General features: G+C 36.4%; 1 protein-coding gene across 5 annotated transcripts in view; it reads right to left on the bottom strand.

The window, feature by feature from the left end:
* Positions 1-18,451, bottom strand: part of TRAPPC8 (trafficking protein particle complex 8) — an 82,808-nt gene that overhangs the window by 34,493 nt on the left and 29,864 nt on the right. For 3 of the 5 annotated variants that reach the window (XM_027525864.1, XM_027525865.1, XM_027525868.1), the window contains 5 exons: positions 17,472-17,572; positions 11,215-11,320; positions 6,042-6,059; positions 5,041-5,172; positions 738-962 (listed from right to left, as the gene is read on the bottom strand). In XM_027525864.1, the coding sequence (XP_027381665.1) occupies positions 738-962; positions 5,041-5,172; positions 6,042-6,059; positions 11,215-11,320; positions 17,472-17,572 (582 nt within the window). The remainder of the gene's footprint in view (positions 1-737; positions 963-5,040; positions 5,173-6,041; positions 6,060-11,214; positions 11,321-17,471; positions 17,573-18,451) is intronic. The other 2 variants (XM_027525866.1, XM_027525867.1) reach the window with 1 other exon arrangement.

Genomic DNA, 18,451 nt, shown 5'->3' with positions numbered 1-18,451 from the left:
CAAGAGAATCTCCTTAAGGTTACTCAGCAAGTTAGTTCTCTCTGGACGCTAAAGCTCCAAATATTATTTTTATATGTGTTTTACTTTCTAGACTCATTATAGCATTCTATCTGCCAAAATTCTTACCCATATGATTTAAAATTACTAAAGTAAAAAAGGGTAATTATATTCTGCAGGACAGATAAAATATTTACTATTCATGGACCTTGAGGAAAAAATTACAACTTTCCATTTTGTCCACAAAATAATGCTTTAACTTTGCTATCCTGTCTCAGTGAAATGTTTTTTCTTCCTATTAATTTTTCTGCATTACATCAAAGTAATGTCTACCTCTCACAGATCCATATCTACTCATCTTTCATAGGAAACAGAGGAATGTACTTTTCCAAAGAATGGGACAATAACCCAAATGCTGTAAAACCAGTTATAATTCAAAAATACATAATGAAGAAAACAGTCCCAAAAGCTCATGGTATTTTTTTAAAGATTCCAAATACAGCCACAAATCAAATGCTTACTATAATATTAAAATTCTCTTTTATGAGAACTGTAGAAGGGCAATGTAACTCAGATTTATGACCAAAAGCCTAGTCTGTTGCACTTTATTATGAAAGATAGTTATATGTAGTCTACTAAAACCACTTATAAGATTCTTACTAGATAGTACTGAAAATGAGTTTTGCCGAAAATAATGACAAATATAATTTTAATATCCACTCCTGAAAATAAGTATTCACCTTGTAAACATAAAGATATTCTCTGAGGAAGGCCCCTTGTTGAGCAGCAGATTGTTTACTTTCATTGATTAAAATATGCCTGAAAGCAGACACAGCATTGTCCAGTTGCCTGAGAGTGTAGGACTGTCGCCCAATGGTGAAGTTAATATGATCCTCTGCAAGAGACCAGCCTTTTCCTTTGTAAACTTGCATGGCTTGACAATAGCAGCGTAAAGCATGTTTTTTCTGTAAGAAAATATATAAAGCAAAGTATTATAATCCAAATTTCTCTGGGACTGGACAAACACACACACAAATCAAGTAACTAGTAATGAGTTCTTCTAACAGAGACTGGGATGATGATGAAGAAAATGAAACTAAACTTTGCAACGATCGCTAAAAACCAAGAGGTCCTGAAGCAGACAAGCAGCTGCTCTGTCCAAGGGTAAGAAGTCTGAGAGGTCAGGAATAATACTGACTTTGTGAAAAACCACCTGGGAATTTCCAGAGCAGCAGCAGGTGGAGTCATAGATCAGTGAGAGACTTGCTGTTAGCTTGTAGCTGAGAGCTATCGTGCAAAGTTTAAATTTGGTTAGTCACTATACCACTGCCCTGGACTGAAGAGTAAAGTGTGTTCTAATTCTGCATATATGAGTATGAAGGTATACGTGTCTACATGTATTTGTTGGTCTTTGATAGTGACAGAGTTTGGCATTCTTTTCTTCTGCCTAAGGCTGCATCCTACCACACCCTTGAGTATATGTTAGGCTTTAATTACATATTAATGCCACCCTCTGAACTCAGACAACCTCCATTCTAAACACGGGATTTGGTATTCCTGGCAGCTCAAGACCCCGCCTGCAATGCAGGAGACCTAGGTTCAATCCCTTGGTCACGAAGATCCCCTGGAGAAGAAAATGGCTACACCCTCCAGTATTCTTGCCTGAAGAATCCCGTGGACAGAGGAGCCTGAAGGGCTACAGTCCACGGGGTCACAAAGAATCAGACCTGACAGAGCAACTAACTTTTTTTCACTTTTTAACCAAGAAAAAGGTTTCTCTCCACTAAACCTTTTCCTTCAGAGTAAAGTCTTATACCCACCCTCTTCCAAGGTAGATTAACAAAATCTGTATCATTTTCAACCAGAATTGGTCAATTTTTTTAGGAAATGTTAAAGGCAAATCAAAATTATCTGCCACTTGATAGCATGCAGTGAGAACATAGTCTCTTCTTTGTGATACTCCTACAAATATACCCAATTTGAATCTCAGGATGAGGAAACATTCAACAAGCCTAAATGGAGGCACATCTCTACAAAATAATTGGCCTATAGTCGTCAGAAGTATCAACATCATAAACATCAAAGTACCCTTCTGACAGGATCCTTCACTATACAGCCATCAAAACTTGAATAGGGTCTGAGGATTAGATAGTAATACTGTATTAAGTGCTAAGTTCTCAATTGGCATTGTTGTTTTACTGCTGTAGAGGAAAAAAGAAGTTTGTTTCTAAGAAAGAGGAAATATATCCTAAAGTATTAGGAGGGTACTGGGGCACCAGGTAGACAACTTAACTCCCAAATGGCTCAGGTAAACAAGTTTCTGAACTGTACTTGAAACTGTTTTATAGGTTTGAGATCATTTCAAAATAATTTTTTTTTAATTTTAAACTTTACAATATTGTATTAGTTTTGCCAAATATCGAAATCAATCCACCACAGGTATACCTGTGTTCCCCATCCTGAACCCTCCTTCCTCCCCATACCCTCCCTCTGGGTCGTCCCAGTGCACCAGCCCCAAGCATCCAGTATCGTGCATCGAACCTGGACTGGTGATTCGTTTCATACATGATATTATACATGTTTCAATGCCATTCTCCCAAATCTCCCCACCCTCTCCCTCTCCCACAGAGTCCATAAAACTGATCTATACATCAGTGTCTCTTTTGCTGTCTCGTACACAGGGTTATTGTTACCATCTTTCTAAATTCCATATATATGCGTTAGTATACTGTATTGATGTTTTTCTTTCTGGCTTACTTCACTCTGTATAATAGGTTCCAGTTTCATCCATCTCAAAATAATTTTTAAGTGATGTTTCTTAAAAACAAAACAAAATAAAAATCCCAATCTCCATATTGCATTTAGTAAAGGAACACAAATACTGAATCTTAAAAACTGAGAGATACAGAGAACCAATAAAATGTGTCTAAATGTCAAGTTCAAGTGCATTTTTTAGACTCTTGGAAAAGCATCTAAAGAGATTTAAGAGGTAACAAGGATTTAAAGTCTGCCTTTTAAAGTAATAGAAAGATCGTCCAGGGTATACTGGGCATAATCAGAAACACCTTCAGACTTTAATTTTTTTTAATACTGATTATAGTGTTGTCTCTCTTTTTAAATACCTTTTACTTGTTAATACTCTTAATGGAAAAAACTGAACAATTTCTGGGGACAAGATAAGCAATTCTGCATGAACTTGCAATCACAGAGGACTGAAAAATGACATCACTGTATACATATAATCTCCTCTATGCTCCGCACTCATCTCTGTCAATAGCCACATCTGGGTTTTTTTTGGAGCTTCTCAGAAACAACTTGGCCTGAGTCAGAATTATGTACACGATGAGCACCTTTATCTTCCAAGGAAGACGCTGTTCTTGACCAACTTCAATGGGACATATATTTGCTTTTCTAACAGGTCTGCATATTTCAGATTTCTACTATTTGAGAAAGCGATCCTCCGGGTTCAAGGTATATAGGTCACAAAACAGCAAACCAGCTACTTTGGAATCATTAACTCCACAAGATAACTACAGTTAAAGATGATTATTAGGCCAGAGAGCAAATGTATCTCAACCTACCAGAATGTAGCATTTTTAACCTGCCATGCACTTCCTAGAGGCAGTATGTCCTGTACCTTTAGAAGGTAAATACAAGATCCAATGACATCATAACCACAAACAAAATCATTCACAAAAGTGGACAAAGATGTGGAAAAATGACAGAACCATTTCTAGTGGGGCATGTAATTTTTCTTCTGCTTAACACATTTTGTAGATTTCTCTAATAGAACACTTTAAGCAAAGAGAAACAATGGGGTAGTATATTTCAGATGCATTTGTACTAATTATGGAAAATGGACTGTGAAAAATCAGAGCTTTTTTTCTCCCCTCACTTCAGAACCTGAGAAATTCTAATCATAAAGTACATAAAATTATTATAAAGACTTAATTTCATAAATATTTTTACAATTCTGTATTTAATATAAAGCAAGTTCACGTATTTTCTAACTTCCCATTTTCCAAAAGTAGAGGAACTCAATCTTGAAAAGTTGATTTTTAAAAATCATGACATTCTTCCATGAAATTGAGAGTAATTTTGAACACCTTTCCTTCTTTGCACCTTTGAATTAACACTGGCATGTTTCTGTTATCACAAGACTTTGAAAAAGGAACATTCATAAAAATGCATATCAATTAAATTCAAAAAAATCCTCATACTCCCTGACTAGATTAAAAAATTCCTTAACAGACAAGACCATGTTAGTTTAACAAGTGTAAGCTCAGCTCCTAGCAGAGTGCTTGGAATATACAGATGATTACTCAGCCCATATTTTTACATATACTTATAGTAAACCACCAGGGACAGAGAAGCCTGGCAGGGGTCACAGTCATGCAGTCCATGGGGCTGCAGAAAGTCAAGACACAACTGAGCACACACAGACCCAAATGACCGCATCTCAGGTGCTATTACCATTCTCGGCCTCAAGAAGGCTCCCTGCAGCTAATGTTTAAAAGGACTACTGGGGACCAGAGAATCGCTCCAAATTAATAAAGATCTCTTCCAACCCAGCTGCTCCCAGGGAGAAGAGATAGATGACTTCAACCCATTAAATATTTAGCAAATACCATTAAGAGATACTCTGAGAGACAACAGAAGACCAGAGTTGAAGTAGGGAAGGTTCAATCACCTTTAAGAAGAATTAAAGTTACTTAAGTGCAGTATATCTGGCCTTCACATATATCATTTAGCCTCAAAGAAATCTGGGCAAATCGCAAATTAAAAAAAAAAAAAAAGGCTCAAAGACATAACTTTAAAAGTTAAGTTGTGAGCACAAGGTCAAGATTTAAACCCAGATTTGTTTAAAACCAAATCTCATGTCCTTACCAATGTACATTACCTCAGAACAAAATTTAGTTTCATCTTAAAAATTTTAAATCAAAAAATTGACAAATAACATACATTTATAAAATAAACAAGTTACAACAAATAAAAATTAAAATAAATAAAAAATTATCTTCTTTTTAAAGCAAGCACACTCACCTGCCCTGCTTTACTGAACCGGTGGCCTGCCAATATCATATGAAACGCATATTTTCTAACCATGGGACTCTTCATGTTTATAAAGCAATGTGCCGCCTGTTCCAAAAGAAGTGCACTTCGAAGATCAGAATCCTATTGAATGTTTAAAGAAAAAGAAGGTTAATTTCACAAAAATTATAGTTAATTAGTGAAAAAACATTTTCTTCCTTAAAATGATATACAGCGTATCCAATATAAATTAGAAGTATCTGAGGACAGAGATCAAGAGACAATCCAGTCTTGATGATTCTTTCTTCCAATAAGCACAAATTTTAAAAAAAGTTCAAATAAGTCTCTACCATGAAATATTTTCTTTCGCTTTAAATAAAGCCAAAAGTCTGATTGTGATATGCACCATGCAATAAATCTGTGAAGAAATGCAATCCCTTTTCAAATGGCAAAAAAAGATTATAAACTGAGAATTAATACAGGTATACTGACTTGAACCAGAAAATGGAGTACAGAAAAACAGATTCATATCTAATTTCTTCTGGAAACGGATCTGTGACATACAATAGCCTATTTCTATTCATCCAATAAAAGAGGAAAGCCAAAACAGAATGTGTGCAGATCATTAAATAATCAAATCTGTTACTTTATCCTCTATAAAGGTTTACTATACTTAAAAGGAATTCTCACTTTTGCTCTAGTTTAAAACAGCCAAAGAAACTGCTTTTCATTAAAACATCCAGAAGGTTTCCCCTTCAAAGATTATCACCTACTATTAGTATATTAGTAAATGGTACAACTCAAATTAGTTTCCACTGCAACTGACTTATGACAGAGTCTACAAAAACCACATTGTGCATTTATAGCCTCACCCATAAGGACAATCTTTCAACTGACAGAGCCATCATCACTTGACAAATAACTGAGAAAGTACTGAAGGTTGCTGATCAAGCATCAACAACATTTTCACCAAACTTTCTCTAGCTTTTCAGCTGTTCTCAAGCTGAACTTACCATGCCCTTCCATGTGTTCTGCTCCATTATTTTCCCCAGGGAAAGTTGAAAACAGAAAACATTGACTTTAAATGCAATAATTTCAACAAATTATAGTCACATCAAAAGTGTTCATAGACTACTGATTACTGCAACTACCTCCATAGCAATCATAAAATTATATCAGAGCGGAAACATCTGAGGAAAAGCATTCAGTAAATGGTAGATATTATCTATTTCAGACCCCCTCATAACAAAAACTAAATGATCAGATGATTTTCTTAGTTAATTAGATCCAAAAGCTAGTGAGTGGGAAAATTAGGAATGTATAGTTAACAAGCAGTTGTTAAGCAAGGCATCAGAATTACTTGGGGAAGATAGGGCGCTTACTTCTCTATTTTTTTTAGGAAAATGCTTTCTTCTTAAAAATTATTAAATATGGCCTCTTTTTTTTTTCCCCTTTAAGAATGAATGTTTGAAGAAAAAAAGGAAGTATCTTTCTTCCCCACTTCATGCCTCATCTGACTCCGGGATAACTGCCATTACCAACCTGGCGCTGGTCCGTGTCACTTCTCTCTTTCTAAATAGGTATGTACTTATATGTTAAATGCCACAGCTTTTCTTATACAGAAATAGTATTACACAGAGTATTATCTCACTTTTTACCTTAGTATCAGACATCTTTCCAAAACATCTACATCTCTCATTTCTTTTAAAGCCATGCCGTATTCTATTATATAAATGCATAATTTATTAATATAGTCTCCACTTGATTGATTCAATATTGCCACACATTTTTACTACTACAAAAAAATTCTTCCATAAACATCTTTAAAAATATTTTTAATAACTGTACAAATATTTTTATTAGACAGTGTTTGGAAATAGAAGTGCTGAGTTAATGAAAGCTATGCATATACTTCAAATTCTAATCAATATATAATGTACATTGATACAAAAAAGGTCGTATCAGTAAAAAAAACTCCTGGAGAGTAAGAGTTTATTTTCTACTCTACCCAGCCAAAAATAAATTTTAAGATTTTTGACCTTTTTCATATAAGAAAAATAATACTTAGTTCCTCAACTTAGACTTCTTTAATAGTAAGGCTGTTCATCTACCATATGTTTAAGAGTCTTTGTACTTTTTCTGCAAACTGCCCGTTAAGCCCATGTGTGAATGGGTTTTTGTGATTATCTAGTTTATAAGAACCCTTTGTACACTTAATCAATATTAAGCCTTTGTCATACATTTGCAAATAGTATTTCCCAATTTTGCTATAAAAGAGTCTATTCTTTAGTAGTCAAACATACTATTTTCAGTTTCATGGCTTCAAAATACTGCAAACTAAGAAAGAATGTTATCATTCCTAAATTTAAAAAAAATGCTCTTCCATATTTTCTTCTGTGTGTGTGCATGTGGATGTTCAGTCACTCAGTCATGTCCGACTCTTTGTGACCCTATGGACTGCAGCCCACCAGGCTCCACTGTTCATGGAATTTTCCAAGCAAAGAATGGTTGCTTTTTTCTACTCCAGGGATCCTCCTGACCCAGGGACCAAACCCATGTCTCTTGCATTTCCTACAGTGGCAGGCAGATTCTTTACCATTGCACCACCTGGGAAGCTCCGTATTTTCTTTGAGGTTGTTTTGTTTTTTTCATATTTTAGCTTAATCAAGCTATAATTATATTATGCAATGAGTAAGATAGGAATCAGTTAATCAGGTGTCACAATACCATTCAGTGATTAATCTAACATTTCCCACTAATATGACACAATGACAGCCAATCATATGTAGCATTTAAATTCTCATTCTATTCTATTACTTTATCATTAATATCTAGAACAGGCAGATACCCTCTAATTCTATTTTGGAATTTAGGTTTCTCAATGCAGTCAGTTTAACTCCAATAAATTTCTCAAGTTTATTCCCAGCAATGCACACACATCCATACACACACACATACATGCACACACAGAACATAAAAACATCTTAATTCTCTACAGAGCTTCATTATCCTGCAAAACTTGGTGGGCAGCAATCCTGGACATTCTGATTAAAATAAGGAATATACACTAGACAATTTTGGTGGTGTGTAATGATTCTATTAAGATTGTACATCAGTTGAGAACCAGGACAGTAAATCCTCAACAGTCTCTAACTGGATTGACCAATTCAAGAAAGACATGGCAAGTTCACAGCATATATTAACTTAGCTGAAGCAAAATGTGCCCCTGCGTTCAGTAAAGCTGCTGAGAGTTGATCTGCAGGGCTCAACACTGCACTTATATCTCACTGCAGCTTTGTTTTTTGCTTAGTTCCCGTCTTACAGAGACACCTAAAGTAGGAAAACATTGCTTTGAAACCAAAAAATGGCCCCGAAAAGAATGCTAACTACCATCAGTGTTGATGGAAGAAAAATGGCAGAATGTCACAGAGGGACAGTTTTATCCAAAAAGCAGAGGCTTTGAATGTTTGAAGTACACAATTTTACTTCAGTGGCAATTCACAACCATGCTATGACAAGGCCATCATGCATGCTCTATGAGGAGCTGAGAAAAGAAAAAACCCATGGTGCCACTTCAGCAAGAACTCCAGTCTGTGAACTTTGCCCACAACCAGATATAAAATCATTTGGGGTAGAGGCTTCAGTAAAAACTTCCATAAAAACACAGCTGATAAGGACAACAAACTTCACTGAATCAGATCTCAAGGATGGCGTGGCACTAAGATTTTTTTCCTTTGCATAACTGTGAAATTAATAGGAAAGGTGCTAACAGCTGACCAACGTACCACAGGAACAGAACAGTTCCTCCCAAGCTGGAGAAACTAATAAAAAACTGCTGCTATTACCATACCTCTGATAAGCTGATTTATTTGCATTTAAATGGAGTAACACACAAAAAGCATTACAGGACCAGAATAAATGTACAACACAGAAATACAGACACAAGTAGAGGGAAAGCATCATGCTTTAAAGCACCAAATTTAGACATACTACCTATATGCTGATAAATGTGACATGTTTTATCATTAAGCTGCATTTGCTCTGCCATGCTGAAAAACCCAGAGCACGAACCAAGAATAAGATCCACTTGCCCACAAACTTACAGTGCAAACAACAAACTCAAAGCTCAACTCTTCATCCAGGCCTCACAGCTGTCAAGTGCTATAATGGTATTAACACAACACTAGGAAAAACAATTCCTGAGTGTCAAGACTATGTGACTCAGTTCTCAACCCTCAGGATAAATGCACTTGTCATTTTATACAGCTTTTCCAGTGAACAAGAGTACAATAAATATAATTATTAGCTAAAATTTAATAATCTTAGACACATTATGCCTAGCAGTCTCTACTTTCAAGTTACTTCAAAGAAATACCTGAAAAGCACAGTAGAAAAGGCCACTAAAAATCACAACTTCCAGGGAAATACACATTCACCCCCATCTTTCACCCCAAAGCAGTAAAAGACAATAATAAATCTTCTAGAATTTTATGACAAAATAAATCATCCAGCTTTGAAAAAGGGTTTAAAAAAGAGTTGGAAAGAAAAGACAGTGAAAGAAAATAATGTTACAATGAGACATAAGAATCTGCTCTAATAAAAGAAATTTTATTCCAAGCTTCTAAACCATAAACTCCTTTTACAGTTACTGATAATTCCTAGGCTGAAAAACATGGCCAACATATTCAAACCTAAGTTAAGATTATTTATTAAAAGACAGAACATCAACACACTCAACACACTCAGCTCTACCAAACAGGTTAATGTCTGACAACTGTTCGTATTGGTCAGTGTCCACATAGTATCAATTATAAAATATTTTTAATATCATCCCTTAGCCTACTTAGTAGTATCCTAAGAAACCTTTATAGAATAATTAATGGTTCAGCTCAACAAACATCTGTAAATCATATACTATGTGTCAAGCCCAGTGTTAGGCACTAGGGAAAAACAAAGTTGAAAGCAACAGTTTCCTATCTCCAAGAAGCTAACAGCTTAAACATAAATTTTCAGTATATGCTATGGTGGTCTCACAGCATGTAAGAGGGCAGGACAGATACACTGAAGAAACCTGGGTACTGTCTGAAGGATCTGACTGAGAGCGGAACCACTGAACTGAGGTGAAGAAAAGGTGAAATGGGACAAAGTCCAGGAGAAGGACATTAAGGACATGAACCAGGGTAGTAATAGGAGGGATTTTAAAAAGAGAAAGATAAGTGAAATATTTGAAGTTATAACAAGAACACATATTTAAGAAGTTAAAACATCCTGTGTCACTAACAGTATAGAACACTATAGGAGCATCTCAAATAGTTTCTGCCTTGAGCAAATTAGGAGCTGGTTGGCTGTAATTTAAGATCATGATCTACAAAGTATTAAGTTTAGTTATTGATATGTAGACTCAAAGGTGCACTGGAAACACTTGAATAGGTGAGTCTAAAAGACAGTTGGTCATTCAAATCTAAAGTTCCAGGCCAATCAAATCTAAAGCTCCAGGGCTGCAGAGATTTGAGACTGAAAATCATAACTGTAAACAGATGACAAAAAAGTAAAAAGGCACAATGGTCCAAGGGTTAAAACCCTAGGTTAAGTTAATATTTAAGGGGCAAACAAAGGTGTTTGTTTTTTCTGTTCTTGAGCACTCATCTAAAAAAACATGTCTTTAATCATATTACTGCCATTCTTTACAAGCCTATAGTCAATGCAACTTAATATTGTTGGAAACCTGAAATAGCAGCTATAAGCAGGTTTTTCATCCTTCTGAAATATTCATAATATAGAATTTTTAAAATGTTTAGGATGATTTAGCAAGTTCATATGAATAAAAACAAAATTAAAAATTCCCAAATATTTTTAAGTGTTGATTTTTACATCAGGAATGATGTATATGCATGTTGCTTTAAATACTGTTATCCATAAGCAAAACCTAATTCACAGAAGACATACAATGCATGGTTGTGGTTAATAATCATGTAGACTTAAAATGTATAAATAAAATAAATCCTGTTTACAAAACACTGCATTTAAAATTAATTCTACAAATTACTAAAGTAGCCAGGTTATAAATTCCAAAAAAGAGATCCCCCTTTCATTTCATTCTGCATACCCTTCTCAAGAAGAAAGAAAATACTTTTTAAAAAATATGAAGCAATACTAATTAAAACAAGTACTACACAGTTTTAGTACCTCACTGGTCAACCGTATTAGGAGAGCTGCAGCCTCTGAATATTTGCCTTGGCTTTTTAAGATTTCAGCACTAAGCAATACACATCTTTCAGCCAATACCATATTCCTAAAGAAAAATAGTCAAGAAAAATATAATTAGCACTATAATAATATTGTAGTACATCACAGTAACCATGAGTTCAACAAAAACTTCCAATTCTGAAAGAAATCTGTATCATATACCATATATATGCTAGAACATAACCAGAACCAGCAGTTAGTAAACAAAACCTGCTTTCAGACATAAAGGAAGGTACACATTTCACCCAGATTTCTCTTCTTTCCTTACTGTAAACTCTGGTTATGTGTATTTCATTTTACTGACTACTTTCAGGAATAATGAGACATTTTCTTTGTGGTAGTACTACTGGAGATATTGAGGAGCTACTGCTGTCTAGCTGTTTCTGACCAAAATCTTCTTTTTGAAAATATTAAATCAGCTGATTTTTCTCATGGACTTCTACCATCAAAAATCTAGAATTGGATTATTTATTCTTGAATAAAAATAAATGAAAACTGAGAAATTTCAAGATGGAATCCTTTTGTTCAGAAATACAGCTGACCCTAGAACAAGTCAGGGGGTGGGGCTGCTGACCGCCCAGTGTAGTCAAAAATATGCGGTTGGCCCTCAGTACCCAAAGTTACATATCCATGGATTCAACCAACCTAGGATTGTGTAGTACTGTAGTACATATTTTGTGAAAAAATACACGTATAAGTTGGACCCGCAGAGTTCAAACCCATTTTGATCAAGGGTCAACTGAAGCAGCAAAGTTCTTCTCATTTTACATTCTAATCCTTATATGAAAATACCACTTGACCTTAAAATTACAACCAAAGATCACTAACTTGAAGGCCATTCTGAACAGTTATACTTTTAAAATACAATTCATTGCTTCCAAAATTACTGTAGTGATCTGCGATAAACTTTCTACAAACCATGATATTTCTTAGAGGGTTGGTATTTATGACTATCTGAGAATGTTTTGGGCTCCCCAGGTGGCTCAGTAGTAAAGAATCCGCCCGCCAATACAGGAGACATGGGTTTGATCCCTGGGCTGGGAAGATCCCCTGGAGAAAGAAATGGCAACCCACTCAAGTATTCTTTCCCGGGAAATCCCATGGACAGAGGTGCCTGGTGGGCTACAGTCCACGGGGTCACAAAGAGTCGGACATGACTTAGCAACTAAACAACAACTTACATATACTACTACACGCTCAAAATGCTCAGTTCTTAAAGAATCTTTAGTAAACTTTGTAAATCTAACGCAATTGTTTTATTTTTGTCTTCACAAATTCCCCCATATGATCAGTTATGAAATCACAAGGCTACCACAAGTCTAGGACTTTATTGTTTCTTCAAGCAACAGTTTAAACTCATTGTGTCAAGCAGTGAAAGTGCTACAGATACAAGCGTTTCTAAAACAAAATCCCTATCTAAAAGCAGAAACTGACATAAAACAGATAATGATGAATAGAGTACAACTAATTTTTATTATGATATGAGAGATAAAGGAGGGAAGGGAAAGCTTCATAAGAAATTTATCCAGATAAATAGGACTGCATCAGTTAAAAAGTGGGACGTGGCATTCTAAGGGCACTGCTAAAGTATACTGTATTTTAAGAAAATTTATTTATATTTTAATATTTCTCAGATCTGGGAGATTCTTAAAATTGCTATGCATAACTAATGTAGTGTTTCTAATTTATCCCCAAATATCTATTACATTTATGATAAACCTTACCAATCATGGTAACTTAGAAGGAGGATTATATAGTAAATGTGTATTTAGTTAAGTCTGTATTTAGAAAAAGCATACGATCTGTTGTGAACAGGAGGACAAAACCAGATTGTCATATAGCTATCTGGGTCAATGGATATTTTCACTTTTGTCTTGCATCATTCCACATGAATCTCGCCAAAAGCTCTGGGCTTCATGAATAAATCTTCTCAGAGAAAGGACTTTACAGGACTTCATGAGAACTTTAGCCCTTTGTGGAGAAAGGACTTTAAAGGACTTCAGGCTTCCTTACTGCCTCCCTCTCACAGTTCTTCTACATTCTGAAACTCTTTTTCAGAATTCTTCAAAGGTTCCTCTTTGACAGAAGGCTGTTTCTTCTGCTAGAAACTTCCAATATATTCTCAAACAATTATAAAAAGGGCAGGGTTTGATACTGGCTCAACCATTTATCAACTGCATCCCCTTCAGTTCAGTTGCTCAGTCGTCTCTGACTCTTTGTGACCCCATGGACTGCAGCATGCCAGGCCTCCCTGTCCATCACCAACTGCCAGAGCTTATTCAAACTTATGTTCATTGAGTCAATGATGCCATCCAACCATCTCATCCTCTGTCGTCCCCTTCTCCTCCCACCTTCAATCTTTCCCAGCATCAGGGTCTTTTCAAATGAGTCAGTTCTTCACACCAGGTGGCCAAAGTACTGGAGTTTCAGCGTCAGCATCAGTCCTTCCAATGAATATTCAGGACTGATTTCCTTTAGGATTGATTGACTGGTTGGATCTCCTTGCAGTCCAAGGGACTCTCAAGAGTCTTCTCCAACACCACAGTCCAAAAACATCAATTCTTTGGCACTCAGCTTTCTTTATAGTCCAACTCTTCATATCCATACATGCTGCTGCTGCTTCTAAGTCATTTCAGTTATGTCCGACTCTGTGCGACCCCATAGACGGCAGCCCACCAGGCTCCCCAGTCCCTGGGATTCTCCAGGCAAGAACTCTGGAGTGGGTTGCCATTTTCCTTCTCTAATGCATGAAAGTGAAAGTGAAGTCGCTCAGTTGTGTCTGACTCTTAGCGACCCCATGGACTCCAGTCTACCAGGCTCCTCCTTCCATGGGATTTTCCAGGCAAGAGTACTGGAGTGGGTCTCCACTGCATTTTCCACATCCATACATGACTACTGGAAAAACCACAGCCTTGACTCCACGGACCTTTGTTGGCAAAGTAATGTCTCTGCTTTTGAATATACTGTCTAGGTTGCTCATAACTTTTCTTCCAAGGAGCAAGTGTCTTTTAATTTCATGGCTGCAGTCACCATCTGCAGTGATTTTGGAGCCCCCCAAAATAAAGACTCTCATTGTTTCCACTGTTTCCCCATCTATTTCCCATGAAGTGATGGGACCAGATGCCATGATCTTCGTTTTCTGAATGTTGAGCTCTAAGCCAACTTTTTCACTCTCCTCTTTCATCAAAAGGCTCTTAAGTTCTTCTTTGCTTTCTGCCATAAGGGTGGGGTCAATTGCATATCTGAAGTTATTGATATTTCTCCCGGCAATCTTGATTCCAGCCTGCGCTTCATCCAGCCCAGCGTTTCTCATCATGTACTCTGCATGTAAGTTAAATAAGCAGGGTGACAATATACAGCCTTGATGTACTCCTTTCCCAATTTGGAACCAGTCTGTTGTTCCATGTCCAGTTCTAACTGCTGCTTCCTGACCTGCATACAGATTTCTCAAGAGGCAGATCAGGTGGTCTGGTATTCCCACCTTTTGAAGAATTTTCCAAAGTTTGTGGTGATTCACGCAATCAAAAGCTTTGGAATAGTCTATAAAGCAGATGTTCTTCTGGAACTCTCTTGTGCAATTTCAATAATCCAATGGATGTTGGCAATTTGATCTCTGGTTCCTCTGCCTTTTCTAAAACCAGCTCGAACATCTGGAAGTTCATGGTCCACATACTGTTGAAGCCTGGAGAATTTTGAGCAATACTTTACTAGCATGTGAGATGAGTGCAACTGTGTGATAGTTTGAGCATTCTTTGGGAATGGAATGAAAAGTGACCTTTTCCAGTCCTGTGGCCACTGCTGAGTTTTCCAAATTTGCTGGCATATTGAGTGCAGCACTTTCACAGCATCATCTTTTAGGATTTGAAATAACTCAACTGGAATATCTCACCTCCACTAGCTTTGTTCATAGTGTTTCTTCCTAAGGCCCACTTGACTTCACATTCCAGGATGTCTGGATCTAGGTGAGTGATCATACTATCGTGATTATCTGGGGCATGAAGATCTTTTTTGTATAGTTCTTCTGTGTATTCTTGCCACCTCTTCTTAATATCTCCTGCTTCTCTTAGGTGCATACCATTTCTGTCCTTTATTGAGCTCATGTTTGCATGAAATATTCCCTTGATATCTCTAATTTTCTTGAAGAGATCTCTAGTCTTTCCCATTCTGTTGTTTTCCTCTATTTCTTTGCACTGATCACTTAGGAAGGCTTTCTTATCTCTCCTTGCTATTCTTTGGAACTCTGCATTCAAGTGGGTATATCTTTCCTTTTCTCCTTTGCTTTTCGCTTCTCTTCTTTTCACAGCTGTTTTTAAGGCCTCGTCAGACAACTATTTGGCTTTTTTTGCATTTCTTTTTGTTGGAGATGGTCTTGATCCCTGTCTCCTGTACAATGTCACGAACCTCCATCCATAGTTCCTTAGGCACTCTATCAGATCTAATCCTTTGAATCTATTTCTCACTTTCACTGTATAATCATAAGGGATTTTATTTAGGTCATAACTGAATAGCCTAGTGGTTCTCCCTACTTTCTTCAATTTAAGTCTGAATTTGGCAATAAGGAGTTCATGATCTGAGCCACAGTCAGCTCCTGGTCTTGTTTGTGCTGACTGCCCAAAGCTTCTCCATCTTTGGCTGCAAAGAATATAATCAATCTGATTTCGGTGTTGACCATCTGGTGATGTCCATGTGTAGAGTCTTCTCTTATGTTGTTGGAAGAGGGTGTTTGCTATGACCAGTGTGTTCACTTGGCAGAACTCTATTAGCCTTTGCCCTGCTTCATTCTGTACTCCAAGGTCAAATTTGCCTGTTACTCCAGGTGTTTCTTGACTTCCTACTTTTGCATTCCAGTCCCCTATAATGAAAAGGACATCTTTCTTTGGGTGTTAGTTCTAGAAGGTCTTGTAGATCTTCACAGAACCGTTCAACTTCAGCTTCTTCAACATTACTGGTTGGGGCATAGACTTGGATTACCGTGATATTGCACGGTTTGCCTTGGAAACAAACAGATCATTCTGTCGTTTTTGAGATTGCATCCAAATACTGCATTTCAGACTCTTCTGCTGACTATGAAATTTACTCCACTTCTTCGAAGGGATTATTGCCCACAGTGGTAGACATAATGGTCATCTGAGTTAAATTCACCCATTCCAGCAAGTTAAACTCTTTTGTTTCAATCTCCTTGTGGGTAGAATGCAGTAATAATAGTATCCACCGTTTCATACGTTTGTTGTAAAGATTAAATGAGTATATAAATTACTTTGGCACAGTGGTAAACGCTGAGTGCTAAATCAGTGTTAATCTTTATTACTAGTGCTGTATTCTAAACACATTATTATGACTACTACTTCAACACTATAGCAGACAAAGCTACCTTTGTGTCCCCATCTTTTAATTTTTCCATTCTACATAGAAAAGGCTAGTATTAATCTTTCTGAAAAATAACCATGTCAAAGCTCTACTCAAATATTCAGTAACTCCCCATTTATTAAACATAAATCTTAACCACAGCTTAAAAATAGTAATAAATGAGAGTTAATGTTCTCCCACACTGATTTCTCTCAAAACACCTTTCCATATGCACAAAACCCTCTAATCTCGCCCAGGCTCTCTTCCTTTTCTCCAGTAATGTTACATCCAAAATACTGTTCCTGCCAACCAAAATTCCTGAAATGGCTTTATGGTTCTCAAATCCCAACCACGTTTCTTTCAATGTCTATTCCTCAAACATACCATAAAACCTGCTCTGGACCAACTTTCATAGTCTCCTTTACAGGTGGTGAGTTCTAACTTCCATGGAGTTTCAACAGAACTCACTACATGTACAAAACGTTTCTCATTTTCTTCCCGAGACCATTATCTACCTCTCTGTATTTGCCTATTTAACAAGGAAAAGTTCAAACTAGCTAATTCCTGGCTTAACAGTAGTTAAAGTTAAAAATGTTCTCAAAACACAAATCTCCCTCAATGAAACAAGTAAGTTCAACATTACATATAACTAATTCCTAACTGTACATCTTTCCAGGAAAGGAAAATGTAGTAAAACACTGGTTTTAAATGATCACCTCATCTATATATTAACTTGATTTGGGAGCTTAAGATTAAAACATAAAACAACAAAGAACCACTTATATCTAATTACAATATAAATGTCAAGTTTATCTCTAAAGGGATAGAACATAAATATTCTAGTCACCTACTTGCAGATATCCCTATATGTCTGAATTGCTGTATCCATATAATGTGCAGGGTATGGCCTGGGTGCTCCTGGCTGAAGAAAAGCTGACACAGCTGCCATTTCCTAGAGGGAAAGACATCACAGTATTTCAAAACGAGAAAGTTCTTGCCGTCAGTTTAGCATTCAGAGTCTAAAAACTGGAATGCAGTTCACTGAATTTTTTTATGTAGCCATATATATAAATTCGATAGCTTAATGCAGACTTGGAAATAATTACGTTTATATGCTTTCAGTTTTAAAGTTCTCCAATCACATTCCAAAGTCTGTCATTCACTATTTAAATGAGAGTTTTTCAAGAAGACCTAGTAAACACTTTTGGTCATGGTCTGTAACTATCAAGTAAGATTTCTGCTGCCACCTCCTCGTTACTGCCTATTCCTTAGAGACTAGAGAACAGACCAATGATAGAACCAGAGAGAGAGAAACAGAGTGCATCTGTTTCCAATTTATTGGCTTCAATATTTGAAAACAGAGCTCATAATAACTTGTACTATATACCTTTCACCTCTTACAAACTCTATGGTTCATATGCTGTATCAGAAGGCACAAAAACCATTTCTGAAACCGATCTGTCAGCTTTTTAGGACTTCTTACTTCAAAGACCCATTCCATTGTTAATAATTCAAATAATACACAATGGTGCTAAAGGATTTAAAAATGAAGATAAGGGGCTTCCCTGGCCGTCCAATGCAGGGAGGCACGGGTTCCATCCCTAGTGGGGAACTGGGATCCTGCATGCCTCACTGTGAAGCCAAAAAAGAGAAAAGAAATGAAGATAAAAATGAAGGTTTTGGATTCTTAGTAAAATACTGTATTACATTCATACTTGTAGTCTCATATAGACCAACTTTTAATAAAAATTTAACTAGAAATAAATGAAACTTCCATAAATCGGAGGGAAATTTGCTAATGCCAACCTACTTTTAGGATGAATAAACACTT

This window comes from Bos indicus x Bos taurus, chromosome 24 (assembly GCF_003369695.1).
Source record: "Bos indicus x Bos taurus breed Angus x Brahman F1 hybrid chromosome 24, Bos_hybrid_MaternalHap_v2.0, whole genome shotgun sequence".
Lineage (NCBI taxonomy): Eukaryota > Metazoa > Chordata > Mammalia > Artiodactyla > Bovidae > Bos > Bos indicus x Bos taurus.
The sequence above is the reverse complement of the archived record's forward strand: the minus strand, read 5'-3'. Positions and strand labels throughout refer to the sequence as shown.